The sequence below is a fragment of the Furipterus horrens genome, unplaced genomic scaffold (assembly GCF_987537825.1).
Source record: "Furipterus horrens unplaced genomic scaffold, mFurHor1.1.pri manual_scaffold_17, whole genome shotgun sequence".
Taxonomy (NCBI): Eukaryota; Metazoa; Chordata; class Mammalia; order Chiroptera; family Furipteridae; genus Furipterus; species Furipterus horrens.
Genome location: NW_028327187.1, coordinates 82,584,023 through 82,608,004, shown reverse-complemented (window position 1 = coordinate 82,608,004; position 23,982 = coordinate 82,584,023). Strand labels below are relative to the sequence as shown.

At 48.9% G+C, this 23,982-nt stretch overlaps 4 protein-coding genes and 1 non-coding gene across 10 annotated transcripts; 2 read left to right on the top strand and 3 right to left on the bottom strand.

Annotated features, from left to right (window-relative positions):
- Positions 1–256: 256 nt before the first annotated feature.
- Positions 257–5,281, bottom strand: TIMM17B (translocase of inner mitochondrial membrane 17B). Its single transcript, XM_090264968.1, has 6 exons — positions 5,206–5,281; positions 4,240–4,339; positions 2,509–2,572; positions 918–1,046; positions 724–834; positions 257–633 (listed from the first exon to the last, which is right to left on the bottom strand). The coding sequence occupies exons 1-6, from the start codon at positions 5,229–5,231 to the stop codon at positions 545–547; spliced, it is 519 nt and encodes a 172-aa protein (XP_090121094.1). The 5' UTR covers positions 5,232–5,281; the 3' UTR covers positions 257–544.
- On the top strand, positions 3,419–3,543 carry LOC149991446 (small nucleolar RNA SNORA26). The gene has a single exon (XR_016508818.1). It is a non-coding gene; the product is annotated as a small nucleolar RNA SNORA26 (small nucleolar RNA).
- A 108-nt stretch (positions 5,282–5,389) lies between the features above and the next one.
- On the top strand, positions 5,390–9,320 carry PQBP1 (polyglutamine binding protein 1). Of its 5 annotated transcripts, none has more exons than XM_090265379.1 (7): positions 5,390–5,533; positions 5,955–6,039; positions 7,786–7,897; positions 8,097–8,209; positions 8,405–8,668; positions 8,894–8,957; positions 9,111–9,320. In XM_090265379.1, exons 2-7 carry the CDS (start codon positions 5,973–5,975, stop codon positions 9,265–9,267), a joined length of 777 nt encoding a protein of 258 aa, XP_090121505.1. In that variant the 5' UTR covers positions 5,390–5,533; positions 5,955–5,972; the 3' UTR covers positions 9,268–9,320. The 5 variants fall into 5 exon arrangements, with proteins under 5 accessions (XP_090121505.1, XP_090121503.1, XP_090121507.1 ...); XM_090265377.1 differs by having other exon boundaries at positions 5,390–5,545; XM_090265381.1 differs by lacking the exon at positions 5,390–5,533 and adding an exon at positions 5,556–5,651.
- Positions 9,321–9,562: 242 nt separating this feature from the next.
- On the bottom strand, positions 9,563–18,350 carry SLC35A2 (solute carrier family 35 member A2). Of its 2 annotated transcripts, none has more exons than XM_090265376.1 (5): positions 18,056–18,349; positions 16,322–16,504; positions 12,619–12,770; positions 10,950–11,686; positions 9,563–9,649 (listed from the first exon to the last, which is right to left on the bottom strand). In XM_090265376.1, the coding sequence occupies exons 1-5, from the start codon at positions 18,144–18,146 to the stop codon at positions 9,622–9,624; spliced, it is 1,191 nt and encodes a 396-aa protein (XP_090121502.1). In that variant the 5' UTR covers positions 18,147–18,349; the 3' UTR covers positions 9,563–9,621. The 2 variants fall into 2 exon arrangements, with proteins under 2 accessions (XP_090121502.1, XP_090121501.1); XM_090265375.1 differs by having other exon boundaries at positions 9,582–9,876; positions 18,056–18,350.
- A 949-nt stretch (positions 18,351–19,299) lies between these two features.
- On the bottom strand, positions 19,300–23,978 carry PIM2 (Pim-2 proto-oncogene, serine/threonine kinase). Its single transcript, XM_090263981.1, has 6 exons — positions 23,728–23,978; positions 23,492–23,601; positions 22,759–22,809; positions 21,089–21,461; positions 20,483–20,659; positions 19,300–20,384 (listed from the first exon to the last, which is right to left on the bottom strand). Exons 1-6 carry the CDS (start codon positions 23,786–23,788, stop codon positions 20,221–20,223), a joined length of 936 nt encoding a protein of 311 aa, XP_090120107.1. The 5' UTR covers positions 23,789–23,978; the 3' UTR covers positions 19,300–20,220.
- Between the last annotated feature and the right edge of the window lie 4 nt (positions 23,979–23,982).

The following is a 23,982-nucleotide window of genomic DNA, read 5'->3' as shown; positions in this document are numbered from 1 at the left end:
AATCCTTGTGTCCCCTCACTTCTTTCCCAAGCCTATTCCTCTATGTACTTATGATTCATGACTTGGCCCCGACACATGCTTATTCATGTACCTATTAACACCTTGATTCATTCCCCGTCTTGTTCATTCATCCTGTATTCACTAAGGCCCACTCTCTGTGGGACTCCAAATCCTAGGGCTTCTGAGTCTCTGAAGAGGGCTCTGCCTCTTGTCTTAAGGAGGGCATCGCAAAAGTAGCTTAATGAGTACGTACACAGGCATTTCAAAACTGGCTTTAAATACTCATCAGGGCACCACAGGAAGGGGCTGGGGTGAGAGCTTGTTACATGTGAGTATGGGGCTGGGGTGCCCTGAAAGAAGGGGACCCATCCATCAGGGCAGCTGGGGTGCCCCACCCCCACCCTGGGACAAGGGAACAAAGAGAGTAGAGGCCCTCTCTGGAGTCCCAGGGCCAAGTGGGAGCCAACCCTCCCTTTCGAGGTAGATCATCGGGGAGAGAACCGAGGAGGAGCTCCCACGATGGTGGTGACAGGTGGTCACTTCCTCAGTGGTACTGCTGATAGCTGGGATAGCCTGAGGCTGGGGTACCCTCCTTAGGGGGAAGCTGGCTGGGGTCCTCCAGGAACGGGGGTGCTAGAGAGGGGAGAATCAAGTAAAAGTGAGCAGAAGAGGCTAGGCAGATCATTTTCCACCTTTTCTTGACCAGCTTCACCAGATACTTACCATTGCGGAACTGTTGGGCGGTGTAGCGAGTGAGGAGGATACCAACACCTTCGATGAGGGCCAACAGGATGCCCCCCATCATTGCCGAGCCCACCATGGCTAGTGGGCCACCTGGAGGAGCAAGGAGGCAAGCAGAGAGTGAGGGCTGCGAGAACAGAGTGGAAGGGGCTGGGAACAGGGCTAGGGGCACTCACTGCGGGCGGCCAGCACAGCTCCAGTCAACGCTCCACTGGTGATGGAGTTCCAGGGATCCTCCTTGCCCCGCAGCCGCACCAGGCCACAGTCAATGGTGGAGAACAGGCCCCCCCACACTGCGAAGCTACCTGCAGGGAGACAGAGGCCTAATTAGTGTTCCTGGGGAATCCCAAGAATCCACAGCTCAGGGACTGTGGCCTTCCAAGGCCTGAATGCTCTGGCAAAGAAAGGGGAGAAAAACTCAGATGCAAAGACAGATAGCAAACTTTTGGGGATATTCCCATTTGTCCCTGTGGTAGCTACTTCTTCAAGCTGTCTCTAATTGCAATCAACACTACCTTCTTCATAGGGAGGTGAAGAGTTTACAAGCACATTTACCTTCTATATAGGTTTTTTAATTAGATTTTATTTATTTATCTATTTATTTATTTATAGAGAGAGGGGAAAGAAGGGAAAGAGGGAGAGAAACACCGATGTGTAAGAGATACGTCGATCAGTTGCCTCTCGCACGCCCCCAACTGGAGACCTGGTATGCAACCCAGGCATGTGCCCTGACTGGGAATTGAACTGGCAACCTTTAATTTTGCAGGCCAGCACTCAACCCACTGAGCTACACCAGCCCTGGCTGGGTTTTAAAAAAAAATTTTTTTTTAACTTTTAGGGAGAGGAAGGGAGGGAGAAAGAGGGAGAGAAATAGCGATTCGCTGCCTCTCATACACAACCCATCCAGGACCAAACCCATAACCCAGGCATGTGCCCTGACCAGGAATAGAACCTGCAACCTTCCACTTTGCAGGACAACCCCCAACCAACTGAGCCACACTTGTCAGTGCCCTATTGGCTTTTAGCAGAGCAACTTTTACCTTCATAAACCACCACATAAAGTTGGAATTCTGATCTTGGTTTCAGTGAGAAGGAAACAGGTTAGGAAAGCCAGTAAACAATTTGATAGTTAAAATGTTTACTGAGGCCAGATGTAGGTACTATAGGTTATTTGACCTCTGAAATTTAAAATTAATTAATATCATTAAAGCGTGTAGCAGAGCATCTTGGCTGGTGTGGCACAGTTGATTGAGCACCAGCCTATGAATCAAAAGGTTTCTGGTTCGATTCCCAGTCAGGGCATATGCCTGGGTTGCGGGTCAGCAGGCTCATGTGAGAGGCAGCCTGTCGATGTATCTCTTGCATGTTTCTCTCCCTCTCTTTATCACTTCCTCCTCTCTCCTCTAAAAATAAATAAAACCTTTTAAAAAAGTGTGTAGCAGAGCAACCAGCACTTAGTAAATACTATGTAAACTACATCAATTACAAAAAGGCTGGGGTTGTTACTGTTATTTTCATCTCCATGTCACAGATGAGGTTCAGAGGTTAAGCCACTATCCCGAGGTCACACATCAGGAAGGGATAGGGTCTGGACTTAAAAACTGCAGAACTCACCCATATTAAATTGTTGGGAAAGGCCACTCCTCCCAGTAAGTCCCAGGAAGAGTTGGAGCGCGAATGTGGACCTCCAACTTGCAGACTAGACCCAAAGCAACAACCACTGCCAACTCTGCCATCACATCTCCTATGTTTCCCCAAGCCTCTCACCTCCAATCTGAGGGGCTCGGATCCTCACGGCGTTGACACTACCTCTCAATCGGTGCCGAATTCCCTGGGGAAAGTGAGGAGTAGGAGAGTCAGAGTAGCGCTGAGGCTGTTGGCAGACAGGGTTTGTAGCTTTTCAGGGACAGAAGGGGTTGGGGGTCTTGTTAAGTGTATTCAGGGTAGAGATTTGGAGAAGCAGCCAAGAACTAAGGGGCTGGGGAACACCCCAACACAAGTATTCTCCAAGTTGGGTTGAGACATTCTCAGCCACTTATGAATCCATCCATTCAATGATTACTGAGCACCTATGTGCCAGGCACCATGCTGTATGCAGGCACAGAGCAGTGAAATAGGTAGACCTGGCCCCTGCCCTCTCATAGCTCACATTCTAGTGGGACAGAAATACTGAGGAAGGGTATAGATAAGACAGCTTCAGACAGCGATATGCACCCTAGAGGAAATAAAATAGATATATGATAGCAGCTGAGGGATAAGAAAAGACCTCTTTAAGGAGAGTGCATTTGTGCTGAGACCTTGAAGATGAAAGGGAGAAACTTGGGTAAAGATCTAGGAAAGAGCATTACAGGAGTAGAGGGAAGGAATGAGGGTAGATACATAAATTGCAGAGTCCTTGGCAAATAGATGGGATTCAAAGCATGACATTTGATGAAATCTCCAGGAGGGGGTGTGTCAGAGAAAGAGACAGAATTGATTATGTTAAATCAAAAACATTTTCTTAACTTTAAGACTGTCTTCCCTCTGCCAGTTAAATTCCTGTCACTTCCCCTCTATCCAGGTTTCTGACCCAGAATCTGCCTCTTGGTAAAATCTGTCTGGCTCTGCACACACATAGAATTTGGTGATCTGGACCAAAAAAGCGCTCTGCAATAAAATCGAACCAATACCCTTTTTCTTGCCCTTTTAAGGTTGGCATAGTGCCCTGAGAGGATAATACAGAAGGGTCAAGTAAATCTCCATTAAGCCTAGAGAAGAGATTATAAAAAAAACTGCTCTTTGAATCCTGAGGGAAAAAAAATCTAACTGAAAGTAACCATACAGGGTGATCTGATCATAAATTCCTAACTGGAGGTCATGGTGGGTAGTCCACTTTACATGCCTATAACTTCCTAGTTAAAGGTTATCTTTGCCTTAAGCAAGCCTTGTCCATTGTTTTTGTGCATCCAGGTTAAGACACCTTTGAAACGCCTCTTTTTCAGACCTCTTAGAAGTGTAATCACTCTCAAGAAAACACATAATATTAACTATCTTGTAGTCCAATCAGAGATACTTCCCTGCTTTGTTTTCTCCCATGTTCATATAATCTTCCTTATGTTCACTCCAAATGTATAAAACTGCAAACTGTCATTCTAGGAAGCATTTTTCTCAGTCCGCTGAGATCTTGCTTCCAAACATGTATTTGGCTCGAATAAACTCTAATGAACCTTTATACAAATTTTCTACAAGTTTGGAAGTCTTCACATCGACAGTGATGACTCTTTTTATAGGAAAGCATTTCCACAGAGGAGCTCCGGTTGGGTTTGGGGTAAGGGACAGAGGCTATGTTTTCAGTTCCCCAAAACCATGTATCTTGGTGTCAGGCCTGGCACATTGAAGGTAAGCAGGCACCAGAATGATTAAGTGCATGTTAACTGGCAGCTCCAAGCTGTTTTCAGAGCAGTATCCCGTGATGGCAGGATAGGATTTCCGCACCACCCAGGGAAGGCCAGGACTCACAACAGGGGCATTGCGGAAGCCCTTGATGGCCTGGAAGACTCCGCCACCGATGACACCCATAGTGAAGGCTCCACCACAATCATCCACAATTCGCCATGGGCTGTAAGTGTAAAGGGGAATATGGGGTTAATGTGAGCTCTCCCCCTATGCCATGCCACATGGACTGTCCCCAACTGGGAGAAACCAAGTCACCCAAACGGGAAGTAGCATTCAGATAACGAGATTATTTCCCCCCCATTTAAGCGAGAAATAGTGCAAAGAGGGAAAAATATTAGTCTTTGCCCTCTCGCCCCTCCCCTTTGCAACTAAACAGGGAATCAGCCAATTGCTTTAACTATCAAAGATTAAATTAAACTGATATGCATAAAGAGTTGGCACGTTCAAATAATCACTAAACAAGTGTTAACTGGTTAGCATTGTTACTAAAGTAGGGTGGGTCGCACCCCTTTCTCCAACAATGAGCACGTCCAAACAAGTCCCGCCCTCTTCCCTCTTTTGATGGCCCACAACTGGGAAAAACCAAGAGCGGGCCGTGGGGAAGATCCAGCACCACCTCCTTGCTCACAATAGGCCCATCCAGGCCCCGCCCCCACTCACTAAAGCAACCTGGGAAAAACCAAGCGTGGTAACCCTGGGGATTTCCGTTTTACACCGCGGCACCCATTGGCGGGAATGGGTTCAACCGGTGTGTCTCTTCTTTATCAAAGACGGGCTGAGAGATACGGAGTTAGGGGAAATGTGGAGTGGTTCATTCTGCCCTGCACTTTCTCCTCCAGGCACATGGTTGTGACCCTTCTTAACGGAGCCCGAGTGGGAGGGACTAAGTGGAAGAGAGCGTAAAGACACAACTACGCGTCTCCGGAGTCTGGGCCGTGGCGCTGTGGGGCCACTGCCTCCCCCGCCCGCCTCCCATAGCTGGCCGTGGTGCCGCAGGGACAGTCCCGAAGCCTGTGCCCATCGCCGTACCAGGGCTCCCGAGCGTACTCCTCCATGGCGTCGGCGTCTGCCTCAGCCCGGGCAGGGCCACGCCCCCACCGTATACGCACACAGGCTCCCGAATTTCTAACCAATCCCACGGCCACGATTAGGTTGCTGCGTCTCACATCATGCCAATGGTGCACTCTCATTGGCTACCCAGATAGTGTCCTGTTTTTGCAACCTAAGTATTGCCCAGTTCAAGTTTTGGGGAGAGGGGACCTCTTTATGTGCTTTGTGGGGAAAGTGATCATGTGGTCCTGGTGATTCTAGCGGCGACGACAGCGAGGCGGCCAGTCTGACAGCCTTCCACTATTGGGTGACTCTATTGGTAACGTCGAGGGGGTGCATTTAGTGGAACTGGAGGAGGTGCCCCACTGTGCACCCCATCCTAGCTCTTTGGTTCCTCCCACCCGGCAGTCTTTGGAAGGCGTTGGGTGAGCCCATTTTTAGGGCGTGGGGGAACCCTGTTCGACCCCTTCACCGGTAGGTGGAGCGTAGGCCTAGGAGAAGAACTGGGTTCTAGAGCTCCTGGCCTGCAGAAGACGGTTGGTGAGAGTTTGGTGGTATTGCCACCTATTTTTTCCACCTTTTAGCTCAGCTTTTGTCTGCCCAGCTACTGGTGCAAGTGCAGGAGGTGGAGGTCTGGATGAGCACATGCTTGGGGGAGGCGCTTGGTTACAGGATCCAGATTAAGAATTTCATCTGAGCTGGTTTTCAGTCTGTCTATCCGTCCCTAGATCTGCCTGCTACACGCTATGCCGCTGCCCGTTGCGCTGCAGACCCGCTTGGCCAAGAGAGGCATCCTCAAACATCTGGAGCCTGGTGAGAGAGCTAGAGCAGATGGGCTAACATGTGCCAGGCTTGACAGGCACTTCGTCGATACTACCACTTGATAGGGAGCACGGGCCTGCTGTGCACCACGCAGTGGAGTGGCAGGCATTTCATGGCTAACCATATGGATTTCTGACACCTATTCCTACTGGGTGCCAAGCATAGGATGGGGGAGGGGACCCGAGGAAGACAGACATTTCATCCTCAGTATTGACAGCTGATACCTATTTGGGCCTTCTGTATGGCGGATTCAATCCATCCATCAATCCATAGAAGTGATTACAAACTAACAGTAAGGATAGGTGGTATCTATTGCAGTCTGCTGTGGGCCTAGGACTGTAGCAGGATGGTGATACAATGTTGTTGTTTTTTTTTAATTTTGTATTTTATTTTAGAGAAAGGGGAAGGGAGGGAGAAAGAGGAAGAGAAACATCTATGTGAAATACATAGACTGGTTACTTTCTGCCTTCTGGAAAGCAACCTGACAGGGGCAGAGCACACAGCCTGCAACCCAGGCATGTGCCCTGACTGGGGAATCCAACCATCAACCTTTTGGTTTCAAGGACGATGCCAAACTGAGCCACACCATCTAGGGCTGATACTGTGTGCTTTACCATACTGATACCATACTGATAGATAACATTTTTCAGATCAACTGTGGTGCGAGGCACTGTGCTGGTTATATATATGTTTTGTTCACCATATCAAGAGCTGACATATATTTTGGTTGTACTGACTGCTTGGATATACGTTATGGTTAACAGTCTAAAATCATGATAGGATCTATCATTTAGGCCTATTGTGCTGGCTGTTGCTAATATTTACACCTTATTGTCAAAAAGCATATTTTGGGCTACAGTGTGCCAAGCACTGGGAAATGCATCTTATTTTCATTTTATTGATAAGTGGTATTTATTACAAGCCTAATTTGTGCCAGGCATAGATCTTGTGGTTAATAATACTGATAATGGTCATTGATATTTATGTTAAGCCTAGTAGGTGCTAGGCCCTGTGCACTAATTTTTTTCTGATGGTATATATTTTAATAACAGTAGTGATGATTATAGCTGACATCTCTTTTGGGCCTACAATGTGACAGGCACTATGCTGTTGCTGACATATACATCTCATTGTTAGTTATATCCACAGCTGAAATCCATGATAGGCCTACTGAGGGCCTGGTACTGAGCTGACAAGATACACCGTTTTTATTCTACTGATATTAACTGACGACTGTATGCATCAGGGCTCAGGAACTGCATGGATTCAGAGCAGTGTTTGGATAAATCCCTTGCTATCCAGATTCTTGCTACTCAAAATACAGGAGTCAGAAACCCCCTATTTGCCAAGTTTGGGAGCTGAATAGATTTGGATATTTTCAGTTAGACTTCTTGCTGTTTAAACTCATTTTACCCAAATAGATTTTTGTTTTGTGCTGTTACATACTCCCTGAATTCAGGAACTGAATGAACATGGATAAATCCCTATCTAAACTCTGAAACCAGATAGGCTTGGGTAACAGTATATCTTATCTGAACCCAGGAACAGAATAGATTTAGGTACATGTTTTTGTAAGTTCACTATTTAGATGCTAGGACTTGGAATGTGAGCAATATGTGCCATGGGCTGGTGTGACCTGGCACACATGTGTCCGTGTGAATGTGAGCATCTCTCTAGGCTCAAAGTGTAGGTTGAGTATCCCCCATCTTTACTGCGCTTCTCTGCCTGTCCTGACAGAACCGGAGGAAGAGATCATTGCTGAGGACTATGATGATGATCCCGTGGACTATGAGGCCACACGGTTGGAGGGCTTGCCACCAAGCTGGTACAAGGTGTTTGACCCTTCCTGGTAAGCCTGGGGACCTTGAGGCTGGGGGTGGAGCTGACTTCTGAATTCACCCTTCCTGTGCTGTCCCTGCCCTTTTGGAAATAGGGGATACAGAGAAAGGATATGGGGTAGATATAGGCAGAGACTGGGGAGCAGTTGAGGCTACAAGGAGAGGACCTTTGTGCTGATACTCCCTTCCTGCCCTCCCACTGCCTTGCAGCGGGCTCCCTTACTACTGGAATGTGGAAACAGACCTTGTGTCCTGGCTCTCCCCACATGACTCCAACTCTATTGTTACCAAATCTGCCAAGAAGCTCAGGAGCAGCAATGCAGGTGAGTTGGCAGGTCCAAAGGTGCCTCAAGTGCTTTTTGCAGTTCTCAGAAAGGGCTCGGTAATGGTAGGGCATCCAGAAGGGGCAGGTGAGACAGACAGATCCAGCCTCAGGCAAGAGAGACTTGTCAAAGGCAAAGGCTATTGGGTCCTGAGGTGGGAGGAGGAAGGTCATTTCAAGGTTTTCATGTCCCCAGATGCTGAGGAGAAGTTGGACCGGAGCCATGAGAAATTGGACCGGAGCCATGAAAAGTTGGACCGGAACCATGAGAAGTCTGACCGGGGCCACGAGAAGTCAGACAGAGACCGAGAGCGTGGTTATGACAAGGTGGACAGAGAGAGAGAGCGGGACAGGGATCGGGACCGGGACCGTGGGTATGACAAGGTGGACAGAGAAGAGGGCAAAGAACGGCGCCACCATCGTCGGGAGGAGCTGGCTCCCTACCCCAAGAGTAAGAAGGGTAAGCTGAGCAGGGCCGGGACTGGCATGAGGCAGCAGGGCACCAGCAGGGAACATTGTACAGAAGCCTTGATTCCCTTTATGCAAGTGCCTGAATCTGGGGCCCGGGAGAAGGTGCTACAGCCATGGCACCTGTGGGCTCCATTTCTTGCAATGGGGGAAGCTCAAACATCAGGGGCCCTGCATGCCTCCATTGAAGATCTTGCTCTGCCACCTCCTTCCACAGTTGCAAGCCGGAAGGATGAAGAATTAGACCCCATGGACCCCAGCTCGTACTCAGACGCACCCCGGTAAGTGACACCCCCCCATGAACCCTTCTCTTTCCTAGACTCACTGCACCAGTGACCATTCCTTTCTGCCTCACTGTCTCCTTTGCTGACCCATCAGTTATTTGTGGGGAGGAGGCTACCACATACCACCCCCTGACCTTCTGTCACCCCCAGGGGCACATGGTCAACAGGACTGCCCAAGCGGAATGAGGCTAAGACGGGTGCAGACACAACAGCTGCTGGGCCCCTCTTCCAGCAGCGCCCCTACCCGTCCCCAGGGGCTGTGCTCCGGGCCAACGCCGAGGCCTCCCGAACCAAGCAGCAGGACTGAACCCTCGTGGGTACTTAATAAAAGCTTTCCAGTGGCTCATGCCCACCAGGCCAGATTGCTTTCTTCCTTTGTATTTTTGAGGCTTTCCAACCCAATGCAGCAAGATCCAAAACTGTTTATTAGCAAAAGCTCACCTAAGAAATATAGGGACATGGGAGCAGCAGGGACTGGAGGCTGGTGGGCCCTCCTGACCAGAGAGTTTAGTTATGTCAGCCTTGTGTGTGGGTGGGGTGGTGGGGACAGGGGGATCAGTATCTGCCTCCCTCCACCCCTAATACTGATAAGAGTTTGGTCCTGGCTTGGCCAGGGCAAGAAGGGAGAACGAGGCCAGGCCAGCGTCTTCAATCCCATCGGCTACGAACCCTTCACCTTGGTGAGCAACCTGTGGTGGAAATGGGGAGGAAAGAAAAACACAGAAAGCTGGGGTGGGCTGGCAAGCAGGCGTTCTGAGCAAGCGAGGGCAACAGTAATGAGGCTGGTAATCCTAGGGTTAGTAATAGAGCCCACCTGTAGAGAGCAGGTCCCTGGGTCAGAAAGCTACACATGGACTAAATAAATACGACATCTTTATTTGGCATTATGTATCCTGACATTTGTTCATTACAGTTCCTTAGAAAACAAACAAAAAAATTGGAACAAGTTAATCAAAAATAAAAATCCAACGGCCCTATTTACACATAGCAAAGACAGCCCAGGCATCTCCCATGCACGCGCGTGTGCACACCCCCACCCCCCGCTGAGACAGTTAAGGGGTTAATAAGCTTTGAGGAGTGCATGGGGCAGGTTCCATGTTTCAGCAGCTTTAAGACACCCCCCCCCATGAAGTAAAGATGCCTCATTCAGCCAGTGGGGTAGCAAGAGTGGTTGGCAGCTTTATTTTTTTCTCTCAGGATGTCTCAGAAAATAACCCTGCATCTGGCAACTGACAGTGTCTTAGGTTCAATGAGATTCAGCCACTTCAAGGACCTCCGTCCCTCTTTCCCACACCCTAGATCATTAATTACCTGATTACACAAATCCCCAAACCACTAAAAACCAAATAGTTCCTTGTTTTGAACCCGGCTAATGCAAAAATCTCAGCTCTCACCCCTTCCTCTCCCTGGGTGCTCACAAGAGGCCAATTTTCAGGGGTCTCAGTGTCAGGGAAGGGTACAAAAAGACAGAGCTGCTGACATGATCCAGTGTGGTTGTGAGGGAGAGGCCTAGAGCTATGGGAAATGGAACCCCACAGGTAGGCATCAGTCATTATTAAAGAGCTGTAGGATTTTTGTCCGATTTGTCAGAGGGATTGCAGGGAGGGACTCTCCCAGGCATGAGACAGGACACCACCAGCTGAGGGGCAGGGGATGGGGCGGGACAGACAAAAGGCCTTAAATGGCAATACCCCCAACCTGGTCCTCAAAAGTGGTTAAGACTGGGGCAGAGCGGGTGGCTCTAAAAAACCCCTCCATGGGAGGGGGGTGGATCAGTGGACAAGGAAGGTTTCATATAAGCCCGCCCAGCCCCACACCCAGCCCCACGCCCCTGCAGAAGTCTCAATGACCTGGGAGAAAAAGACTTCCAACCCCAGAGGAGCCAGGTCCCAGTGGCAACTTGGGTCCTGCAGATGCCCAACACCCTCCACCCAGTCCCCCTCCCTGTCTCCCCGCACTACCACCAGCCCTCACTTCACCAGCACTGACTTTGGCAGAAAGGGCTCCGTGCTGAGGTCTCCACGGTGGGAAGACAGCTGTGGTGGCGGTGGCTGCCCAGGAGGCTGCTGGTGAGTGCAGGGCCCGGAGGCAGAGGTGGAAGTGGAAGCTATGGCTTTGGCTGCACCTCGGGGAAGGCTGTAGAGGTAGACGGCACCGATGACCAGCCCAGCGCCAAGGGCAAACAATGGATCCACATGGAAGCCAAAGAGGCGAATAGAGGCAACAGTGGACAGCACAATGGACAGGGAGGTGGCAAAGCCCTTAAGGATATTGTCAGCGTACTTGACAACAACAGCCACCAGTAGCCCGCCAAAGGCCTGGTTGAGCACCACGCCCCAGACAGCAGGCGTGTACCCAAAAAAGAAGCCACGGTGGGCCACTGCAGTGCCCTCAGCCCACCAGAGCCCCACCAGGCCCAGTGCTGTGCCAAAGAGGCCCAGCTGCAGGTTGCGCAGCCACACAGAGCCTGAGCTGCCTTTGAGGATCTTCTCAAAGTAGACACCTGCGAAGCCCGAGGAGAGACAGGAGGCCACGACAGCTGCTAGGCCCACCCCAGGGTTCTGATCCAGTGGCCGTGGGCCCCCACCACCGGCTTGCTGTGCTTGGACAATGGCGACACCTGTGAAGAGGAGCAGCAGGGAGGCCCATTGTAGTCGGGAAAGGCTGCGGTTCAGCATGAGCACGGAGAACAGGGCTGTGGTCAGGATCTTCAGCTGGTATGTCACCTACAAGTGGACATGAAAGGTACTGAGGGCTGCTGATGACCCCCAACACATGCACGTGGGGGACAGCACCCACTGCGGTTCCCCAGGGGCACAATGGGGGGGACAGAGTAGGGTAGATGACAATAAAAACAGCAAAAATCTCTAGCCACTGGCCATTGACTGAGAAGTAGCTACATAGTTCTGAGGTACCTCCCAGAAGGTACACAGGAGGTTGACTGTCCAAGGAAATCCTGGACCACACCCAAGCCCACATCCCAACCCCATTTTCTGGCTGTGTGATGAGGGAGAAAGCACTTGCCCTGAGGCCTGGCATCATCTGCTGTAAAATATGGCTGGTGTATGTCAAACACCTCACACAGTAGGTAGGTAGGTGAATGAATGGTAGACATCATGATGAGAGAGGTATTGATCAATACTTGTTGATACAAATGAGTCAGCCACACAATATCAGCAAACTACGTGCTGGGTGTAGGTCTAAGCACATCATGTGAATTCTTTCATTTAATCCTCATGTATGAAGTGTGCATGATGGTAATGTCTAATTTAAAGATGAGAAAACTAAGGAACAGGGAGGTTAATTGACTTGCCCAATATCACACATCACACAGCTGGAAAACAGTAGAGCTGAGATTTGAACCCAGAGAGCCTGGCTCCACAATCCAGGCTCTTGATCCATTTCATAAGGCTGCCTGTAAATAGCCTAGAGCTTATCTATTGCCAGCCAAGGGCTCTTCCCGGGTGTTGTATCCTTTAATCATCTCAGCATCCCAGTGAGTAGCTATTACCATTTCCATTCCCATTTCTCACAGATGAGGAAACAGAGGTCAGGGAAGTTCCAAGGATATTCCAAAGGTGATACAGCTCCTGCTCTCTGCAGCCCCACCTCCCACCCCAGCCAGTTCCTCTGGGGCCATGCTGGGCTTGGGGCTCACCTGGAAAGTGGCAGCTGGCAAATTGGAGATGGCAACATACTGGAGGTTATTCTGCAAGGTGTAGATGAGAGAGGGCACTGCAAGCTTGAATGTGTCCACATATTGCACCAGGACAGCCTCGTGGAGGAAGAGGACCAGGTGCTTCACGTTACCTTGGTGAGTGGAGGAGAGCCCTTTTTAGCACTGACTACCAATGATAGGGATCCTCTGAGGGCTGGGACTGATCCTGGTCCTGTGTCTACCCACCATACTCTGACTCCCTGAGGGCTAGGATGAAGTCTGTGCCCTCAATTTCCCTACAGTATAAGCACATCTCCAGTAAGCAGTAGGCCTTTGGGATATTTAGCTGAGTAAACACAGAAGTCCATTAACACTGGATTTACTTTGGGTCTGAGAGTCACTGACCATATCTCATTTATCTTAGAGCCTACTTGGAGAGAGGCCCATTCGGGGCAAGGACTCAATACACATTTGTACAATCAGCACTAACTAGAATCCTGTGAAGCAGAAGCCCAAAGAGTGTAGGTAGAAGGCTGTATAACAAACAGGGGAAGTTTTAGACTCTACTTGCAGACTTAACCTAGCTCCTTACTAGCCTGCAAGCTGCCCGAGGGGCCATCTCCCACTTGACTACGTCTTTTTGTCAGTCCTACACACACCAAGCAGTTGTCCCTGCCACATGGAAATACACAGCTTGACTGTTAACCCTGCGGAGGTTTCGGCTGATCTGAGAGATACAAACTGTTTCCTTAAATATATTTGTAACAATATATATAACAAATGTATTTTCTTAAATATATTTGTTACATATATTGCATGTAGAAGTTCAAGGTCATTAGTACCTAATGTTAAGCCATAATGTTTAGGCTGTCAGTTTTGTTATAACATGTATTAGGTTCTATGCATCCAAAATGAGTCACTTATCAAAATATTTTTGCAAGTGTTGTGAGAAAGTATTTATGCCTTGAGCATACCAATATTCTTTGCAATGACAGTTACAAATGTTTTGCAAAGTCAACTATTAAAGATTCTGATTAATGTTAAAGATATTTTTTGGTTGTATTTTTTTTTTTTAGTAATATCCATGTTTCCATTATTTGAAAAGAAAAAAATGTATTATTTGTTTTTAAGTTTCTTTAGTAATTTCTAGATTGTAACTGAAAATAAAAAAAATATTATAGAAATATAATAAATGCAAATTTTCAGTGTTTTAAACTTTTCACATTTCAGCACATACTAGTAATGAATGTATCTCTCAGATACATGCAAACTACGCTGTAATTTTTTTGACTGTGACCATTGCAAGGTTATGCATAAAGTCTGGCTGGGGCCTGCTCCAATCAATAAATGAAAACACTTTCCTGTATAATAAAGCCTTTGCAAAACCCACTTCTTTGGCAGTTCAGTGTCACTCCTCAGGGAAAACCCAACCACTGCACAAGATTATTGCAGGAATTGTTGATGTCGCTCACATGCCCTTGACTTTCGTGGCATTAATCCCAGGAGTAATCAACAACATCTAACCCCTTACCCAAATTTCCTGGACCCAGGAGTTAGGGTGATCAAAAATTTCCAGGTGCTAGGAAGGTAACATGGTATATATACAATATATTTCACATAACATACCTCACATATGGGCTATACACCATAATCAAGTACATCCATATTACCAAAAAATGAGAAAAAGAACCCACAAATATATAAATAGCCCCACATCAGGTTAGGCCAAGTTTTACTACCAAACTAATTCAGGAAAAAGAAAAATGGTGGTGGTGGTGGTGGGATTGTAGAAGAGTGTTGAAAGCCAGTGATTGAGTCTGCAGCTATTTGTTTCTCCCCATCTAAAGTTATCAGCCCTATAAGGGCAAGATGCATGTCTGCACTGCTAACATGTCCACGTCCACAGCCAAAGCAGGGCCTGCCATGCCGTGTTCACTAGGAAGTCTCTCAGAATCAATCAGGAACAGAGCAGGTAGGTCCCTAAAATGCTGCCTCACAGGGCCCTTGAGCTAATGGTTGGGAAAGAATATCTTGTTCGATGTAAGTGCTGAGGGCATAGCCACATGCAAAGCCTTTATAGATAAAAGTATGGACAAGATTTTAAAGAAGAAAGCCTTCAGGGAGGTGTTTATAGTAGTAGATAAACCCAACTTATAAGAATACAGAGGACAGAAGAACACGTTAAATGATCCTATAGGGAGGCAGTCAGCAAAATCCAGGTTTTCAAAGTCTACAAGACAAATGACCTGATTTCTTCAACAAATTAACTACAGAGAGAAAGAAAAGAGTTGGAGGAAAACCTAGAGGTAAACAAACACAGAAGACATTAACCAGTTACAAAACACTGATCTTGATATAAACTTGATCCAAACACTCATAGATACAGAGAACAGACTGACAGCTGTCAGAGTGGAGGGGTTAGCAGGGGCTGGGTGAAAAAGGTGAAGGGATTAAGGAAAAAAAACCGTCCTAGACAGACAACAGTATGGTGATTACCAGAGAGAAAGGGGGTGGGGGGAGTTAGTAGAGGGTAAAGGGGGGATAAATGATGCAAGGACTTGAGGTGGTGAACACACAATACAATATACAGATGATGTAATAGAAAACTGTAACCCTGAAACCTATAGAATTTTATTAACCAGTGTCACCCCAATAAATTCAATAAAGAACTTGATTCAAACAAAATTTTAAAAACGTTTATGATACTTGAGAAATCACTAGAATATTTGGACATTGACTGGACATTCAATTATTTTATTAACCTTTGACAGTTGTTAATTTTTTGATGTATGATTTTAGATATTGCAGTTATTTTTTTTAATGTACCAAAATATGTATTCAAGACAATAAGGAGGATTTATTTCAAAATAATACTTCATCGGGAACATAGGGCAGGTCCCCAAAGAGCATTGTTTTGTTCAATGTCATTGTGTTGTAACTGTTGATGGAGGCCTAGGAACTTAACTCGTTTGTATCAACCTATAGTAAAATTGGTTTCATTACTCATCATTTCATTCAAAGTTGCTAAACCTATTGACTTTAAGTGAGGACTCACTGTACTTCAATATAATAAGGTGGGGGGGTAAGTAGGCAGACATATAGATTGGCAGTGAGTGGATAATCACTGATGCTTTTTAATGGCAGAATGGCCAGCTGTTGATAGTTTTTGAATCAGGGTGATGGGTACATAGAGATTTTACCATTTTATCATTCTCTCTAATTTAGGGTTTGAAATTCTCCATAATAACAAGTTAGGGAGCCCTGGCTGGTGTGGCTCAGTGGATTGAGTGCTGGCCTGTGAACCAAAGGGTTGCCGGTTCAATTCCCAGTCAGGGCACATCCTGGGTTGTGGGCCAGGTCCCCAGTCGGGGGCGCATAAGAAACAACCACACATTGATGTTTCCCTTTCTTTCTCCCTCCCTTCCCTCTCTTTAAAAATAGATTAAAATCTTTTTTAAAAGTTAAAGAGAAATAAATCATCATGTAAGAGTCACCTGCTACTTATGGGCACAGACTGTCTCACTCGTAAAGTCCCTTCAGGCCAGCTCCCAGAGAATTTGGGGTATAAAAGTGTGGATGCAGTTACTCATAGCTGGTAGAACAAGGCAGCTTACCCTCCATGTTTGTTCAGGTGTACACACACACACACACACGGAGAATCCTACCCACCAACTCCAGTGCAGCCCCTCTCCCTGGCTCATACCCCTCTTCTGTGCGAAGAGCAGCAGCAGGCAGGTGACACCTTTGAGCACCTCGGCCATGACCACAGCAGTAGTGGCAAAGAAGCGGTCCCCAGGCAGCGTGCGGGTGTAGCGGATGCTGAGGATGAGGGAGGCATTCTGGACCACCAGCACAGCTAGGGATATATATTTGAGGCGCCGGTGAGCTGTAGGGAATGGAAGGAGCGAGGGGGAAGAAGGGGTCAGAAGCTGCTTGGGGCATAGCCAAACCACCACCCTTCCCTTTCCTTTCTCAGGCAGGATCCTCCTAGCCACCACTGCTTCCTCCTTCCTCTGCCTGCCCATCTTGACCCATTGAAGTTCTGACTCCTGCTTCCACTGCTTCAGTTACAGGAAGAAGAGCCAGAAAGGTACAAGTGGGCAGGGCCCATACCTGGAATCCTTCCTTAAGTGTCAGGAATGGCTGGGGCAGGTCCTGGACACTCCCCTTCCCCTGAGTGAGAAGAAACTCTCCCCCAGAAAAAATAACAACTCAACATTTATTGAATGCTTACTGTGTGCCTATCACTGGGCTAGGGCATTTATATGGATTACCTCAGTGGACTCCTATATAGCTCTGATCTCCAAAGGAAATGAAAGGATTCCCATTTTTATGGATGAGCAAACTTAAGATTTATATGAAATGCTGCTTCTATTTAAAGAGGGGTTGTCCCATGTAAAGAATGCTACCCCAATACAGGGAATGAGACCACTGTATAAAGCATGTCCACCCCCTAAGAAAGTCTTTCTTCCATCTAAGAAATTACTTCATTCCCTCACACTCAGAATGATCTCTCCAATCCCTCCCTCCTATGACTGATTTCTTCTGACCCAAAATGATCTAACAAATAGATGATTCCCAAGGATTGAACCCCAATAATGGTCTGGTTCTTTCAATAATATAAATAAATACTTCCCTATACTTCACATGGTCCAGTCCTCCCAACTGCCGCATCCCCCTACCTCCAGCCCAAGAATTATTCCTTGTTTTATTCACAATGAAAAATCCCGACTATAAGGAAGGGCCCGGCACCCTCAGAACATTCTTTCTCTGACATATAAGAAAGGACTCTCCCCTCGCCCCCCGACTCCAACAAGTAATAAAACTCTATCTCTATTAGGAAATGACTCCCCCAGCACGGTCTACTCCCCATATAATGAAGGACATCCCTATCCTCAAAATGGATTAAGTCACGTAAGGAAGGACCTGCCCCACCCTAACTCACAATAGCCCCTGTCTCGTTATAAGGAAGAAACCACCACCACCCTCAGGAATAGCCTCTCCCTTCTACAAGGAAGAACTCTTCCACTCTCAGAATGGCCTCTTTCTTCTGTAAGGAGAAACTCTCCTACCCTCGAATGGTCTCTTGCTACCAAAAGGATGGACCCCCCCCACACACAGAATGGTCTTAAAGGTCTTAGCCTCCCCAAGAGGAAAATATCCTTCGATTCAAAATAGTCTCTATAGTCTCTACTCTCCATGTGCGGAAGGTACCCTCCAATCACCCTCAAAATTGATCTGTACCCCGCCCCCACACATTCACAATAGTCTGTTCTGACTTTCCTCCCCCACCCACCCTCCCTCACCCTTGCCACACACACATGGGTCTGTCCATATGGGATGCTCCCTTCTTGCTTCAATGAGGAACCTTCCTGACGCCCCGCAGCGATCCTGACCCCCGCCCCGCCGCCGATCGCTTGGCTACAGGCTGTCTCACCCGCATTCACGGTACCAGGTTCCAATGCCCCCGCGGAGACCGCCCCTGGCCCGGCAGCCGCGGTGGAACCACCAGACCCAACCGCTGCCATGTTGGCATCTGCCTGGTCCGTCCCCTCGGCAACAGCAGGGCACTTCCGTGTCCGTCACTTCCGCTTCCCAGCCTCCAGGGCGAGGTGGGACGAAAGTCTGACCCAAGTAGTGGCTTGCCTTGTCCGCTCCTGAACGCTCCGTTGCCCATCGGAATACGGAGACCGGACGCGCGGCCGGTACAGCCTTTTCAGCCCATTCGCATTACTAGATCCACCCCCTTCACTGATCCCATCTCGTCTCATTGGTTCAGTTCCCCTGCTTATACCTCGACCGTTTATTGGCACAGCCTTCTGATTGCACCGCCCTCACCGCATCAAAAACTAGGTCTTTCCCAGTTGGACTGAAGTTCCTTTACCCTCTCGGGTGAGGCCCCTCCCCCTGAGAAGCCTGCGGGCTTTTGGGAGGGAAATAACCGAGGCGTGAGAGGTGATGGTCAGGCAGATAAGCTAGCAGATAAAATCAAGGTAATTTAGGATACACAAGTGAAAAGGCACAGCAAAGTTTAGTTGAGACAGAGAAGGGAGTACAAGTAAGCCACCACTGAGATGGAAAGGAACTGAAAAGCAGACTGGTAAGACGGCTGGTGAGGCTTACAGGTTAGCTTTTGAAAGCAGGGAAAGAGAGGGTACAGGTGAAACTAATTGGGCAGGATGAGTAGTTAAGGAGACAAAGGAGAGGCAAGTGGTAAAGGCAAAACAGGTGACTTACACCCTGGTTATTAGAAATCAAGGAAGGGCTGGGAAGATTCCAGTCTGCACTCAAACCTAGCCCCACCCTCACCAGTGCCAAAAAAGGGCTTTTCTTCTTCCATGGGGAAGACTTACTTTCTCCCTAGGTTTCGGAGTAAAAAGAGCATTTCTCTTCCCCTGAGCTAGCCATATTTAATTGGGGATGTGTCCCAAACATCTTCAATGTCTATCTCCAATGGAGACCTTCTGCACATACTGGTCATTACGTAAGAGCTGCAAAGGGGGTGTTGTCAAGTTTTTCTTCATTGTTCTGCTTAAATGAATACATAAAAGATCTTTAGGATGGCACCACAAGGTTGAGGCTTTCTGGGGGCAGAGGTGAAATCCAGTCCATCTCCTTCTTGGCTTGGCATGCAGTAAATACTCCACAAATGCCTCACTGAAACTACAACCAATCAGTGACTTGTGATTCTATTACATTTATTAAATAGTGGGTTTCCACACATGGCTTTTTAAATAATCCAGGCAGGTGGAAAACGGAGAGGATGACACAGTTGGAGCTCCCTTCCTCCCAATACACAAGTATTTACATTTCAGCAACTGGACAATCCTGGCTCAGAAGGAGGCAGCAAGAATCCAAAAAAGGTGGAGGGGGAGGCCCCAGGATAACAAACAACAAGACTTATTTCCCCCACCCCCCCAAAACCCATCCACCCCATCCTAGTGGACTCTGGTGGTGTCCATCTCCCATTCCTTCCCAAATCTTGGAAGTAGGGTTTCTCCTCACCAGAATAAGAGCACTTGGAATAACAGAGTAGGGTCCCTTCACCAAAAATAAACAAAACAAAAAAATAAAATAAAATAAAGAGCCCTGGGATAACAATAGGGCATTACCTCCCCCAGAATAAGCAACCCTGGGCTGAGGTAGGCAAGCAGTTTGACTTAATATGGAACCCTAGGCTAGAGTAGAGTCCCTTTACTAAAATAAGAACTGCTGGGGTATTGAAAGGAAAGCACCCTTGCCCAAGTTAGAGCATTTGAACTAAGTTTGTGTGGTGGTAGCAGGCAGGAGGTGCCAGTGTAAGGGTTGTAACACATCAGAATGAGAGTCCTGGGGCTCAGAATGGAATTAACTTCAACCAAATAAACATCCTTAGCAAAACAAGAAGCAAGGAAGTCCTCCCTCCAGAATAAAAAACATAAATTCTGGGAGGAAGGCTCCTCATCAGGATTGGGATGGGGACTGGGCAAACTTGGCTTATGTTTTCTGACCCCAGATCCCCAATCTCTGACCCTAGTAACACTGGATTTTTAACAACCTGTAAAACCAGGTCAACAGATGTCCTTCTATCCCTGTGGCATGGCCATAGGTTGGCTAGCCCAACTAGGGCAGCAGAGACCAGGCCAAAGGGGTAGTTTTCCCTTTAGGGTCATTAGGGGGTGCATCCTCAGTTGGTGTCTGCATCCAGGGATCCAGCAGGATCTCCTCCAGTGAAGGTCGGGCAGAAGGTTTGGGGGCCAGGCACCGGCGGATTAGGGCACAACAGTCTGCAGATCAGAAACACACAGGAAATTAGCAGTCAGTTGGGGGTACCAGTCCCTGGGAAGTATGGAGTCCACTGGGCTAGGGTCAATGAGGGCCTCACCTGGGGATACATGGGCAGGGAAGTGGAGTTCAGCCTCCAAAATCTCCTGGTCCCTCTCGAAGGGAATGTCGCCGCACACCATGTCATAGAGAAGGATACCCAGTGACCAGACAGTGGCTGGTAGTGCATGGTACTGGTTACGAGAGATCCACTCCGGGGGGCTGTACACTCTTGTCCCTGCATACAAGCCAGAGGTTAGACCACTCTGAAAATGCCCTTTTTCTACCCCACCCTCCCCAGAAAGTATGGTACTGTCACCACAATAGGAGCTTATTAAATATAACAGCAGGGTCTCATCACCAGAATAAGAGCAGTTAGGATGAGAGTCCCCTCACAGAACAAAAGCACTTAAAAATAACAGTAGGCTACCCTCACCAGAGAACACCCAGGAAATAGAATCCCCTCACCAGAATAAGAACCCAGAACAAGGTCGGAGCACTGTGAGAATATGGACTTTAACAGAGGGCAAGGCATGAGAGCCCTCAATATTAAAAATCAAGAACCTTATAAAGGTGCAAGGTAGATCAAGATACCCCAGCACTGGAAATCAAAGGTCAAGAGCCCATAAAGATAAAATGTCCCCACTGAGATCGACGGAAGCCTTACCATCAAAGTCAGTGTAGGGTTCATCATGAAGCAGGGCACCAGAACCAAAATCTATGAGTTTGACACAGACTCGGCGGAGGTCTATCAGGATGTTCTCATCTTTGATGTCACGATGAACAACTCCACGGGCATGGCAGTGCCGAACGGCTGCCACTACCTGGGCAAAGAGGCGGCGGCTTCGGGTTTCACCCAATGGGCCCTGTTCTGTGATGTAGTCAAAGAGATCCTGGGCAGGCAAAGGCCGCTCGAGGACCAGCATGAAGCCCTCTGGTGTCTCAAACCAGTCAAGCAGGCGGATCACACCAGGGTGTCCACCACCTTCACCCACCTTCCATAGCAGTGCTACTTCCAGTGGGCATGTGACCGAGTCTGACTGTGGGGGGGGGGGAATAGGAAGATAGAAGGGAACAGATATTAGGCCAGTAGCTCTGAGGCTGACTTCTTGCCTGAACTTAAATCAGCCCCTTGGCCTCCTATGTGGCCTTGAGCAAACCACTTCCTTTGCTGGGCCTCAGTTTCCTCATCTTAAGGCCTCAAACTCACACAGCCATTGGGAAGGTGATTCAAGTCAAAAGCCTATGCACATCAGGCACATAATAGGAGCTCAGTAAATATTTGAACAAATAAAAGTGGTTCTTAATAAAAGACTATTACAGAGTATTTTGTTTTGTTCACTGACATCTCCAGAGTTTAGAACAGTACCTTATATACAGTAGGCACTCAATAAATATTAAATAGATGAAAGAAATTAGAGCAGTGTCTTATAACAGGGTAGGGCTCAATACATGTGTTAAATAGGTGAAAGCAATTAATAGAAAAGCACCTACCACAAACTGAACTCTCAATATTTTCCCAAGTCCTAGCACACAGTAGGTGCTCAATATACTTTTGTTAAATAGCTGAAAGTAATTATAAAGGAACAAGCACAAAGTAAGAACTCAATGTTATCACGATATTTTGTTACTCTCACCAAGCTCCTAGAACCATGTTCAATAAAAGTGATTAGTGGGACTTGGGATACAATAAGCTTTTTATGATGAAGTAAAGCCAGAGGCATACCTGTGTTGGTACTCAAGAAAGGGTATAAATGTTACTGGCCATAAAAGCTGTCCAACTCTGGAAGCCCCATGTGGGCACAAGGACTTCCAGGAGCAGCCTTACTGCCTGAGGTGGTGCCCTCTCCTGGCCACATCACTGACATGCAAGCTGCAGACAGGTTTTCTCACGGCGATGAAAATTCCTCTACTGCGCAGGCGCAGTCTTCCCAAATCCCTCCAGAGGGCGCTACCGCCTTTACAACTGGCCCAGACCCGCCCTGCTCTCCGTTAGCGCGGTAACAGCAGAGAAGCAGCCACCGTCACCATGGCAACCAGTGACCTCTGCCCCCCCCCTTTCCCCACCAGCATGCCCTGCGGGCAGCCCCTGAAGCAAGGAGGACGATAAAGGGGGGTTGGAGGGGAGAATCTAGGGCTCTAGGGGAACTAGGGTGAGTCAGAACTGTGTGGAGGTGTGGATGTCACTGCGGGGAGTAAACACGGGCTGGGAGGAGTGATCTCGCCAGTTACAGGGCCCAGGGAGGCACATGAGCCACAAAAAGGCAAGGGGGCAAGTGAGCCCATCGTCAGCCATGGTGCCGCCAGGTCAGAAAGGGCTCTGAAGAAGATACTCACCAGTGTGGACCAGCCCAGCACTCGATTCCGTGGGATCACTTTGATGGCCACCTGGAGAAGCAGGCTGGGTGAGGGTGCCGGCAGATGAACCCCAGAGCCCTCGCAGTCCTAAGCCTCACCTTAGTCTTTGTGGCCCCAACCACACCACACCACGACCCCCAAAGAGCTGGGTCTTCTCGGCCCGCAAGTCCCCAGGACCAAGTTCACCTCTCCCACCGCCCTCAGCCCTGGGTTCTCTCTTCTCAGGGTTAGGACTGCAATCCAGGTTCTGAGTTCTGAATTTCTTCACACCCCAAGCGCTTCATCTTCCCATCCAGCCCCAAGACGCCCCGACTCTGTCCCGGGGTCTTGTTCCTCAAGATTCCGTACTGGACACTTTGCCTCCAAAATCCCCCAAATCTCAGCTCTGGGTCCCCACCTTGACACACATTTACACATCCCCTGAATCCCAGGGTCTAGTCCTCAGGAACCCCTTTCCTCGCTCGCCGGTCTCACTCCCTGGCATTTCCGAATCCCTGCCCTGCCCCTCCCCCATACGCCCACCTGAGTCGCCCCCCCCACACACACACGCGGGCCGGGGGCCCGCGCTCGAACGCCCTCAGCAAGCCGGGTCCTGGTTCTCAGGACCTTACCACACACACATTGTGGGTTCATTCCCAATCAAGAGCCCAGCCCCGGGCCTCCCGCCCCAGCCACACACACCTGACCCTTCCCAGACCCTCGTGGCGGATACCTGGAGTCGATCTGTGAGGCGATGTCCTGCGAAGACAGTGCCAAAGCCCCCCTTACCCAGCAGGGGGCCAAGTCGGTACTCGGCCTCGAACGCTTCGCGATCCTTGCCTCCTACGCAGGCGGAGGCGAGGAAGTCAGGGTGGCCGCGTGCTGAGCCCCGCCGCGACCCCTCCCCCCTCACCGCCCTCCATCGCTTCAGCCCGCCCGGCCTGGTAGCGGTAGGGAAGCCTCCCTCACCTGGCCGCGGCGTGGGGGTCACGGGGGCCACCGCGAGCCCCTGAAGAGGCTTGCTCAACATGGAGGAGGCTCTGCGCAGATTAAGCCCACTGAGCCCACAAGGTGTAGATGCACGGGGCAGCGAGGCTGAGGAGCCAGGACTTGGGGGCGCCAGGGTGGAAGGCAGGGAAACTGGTGGCCCAGAAGCGCCCACAAACGGCGCAATGCTAGAATTCTCCGCGCGCTCCAGCCCCAACGCTACTGAGCCGGGGCACG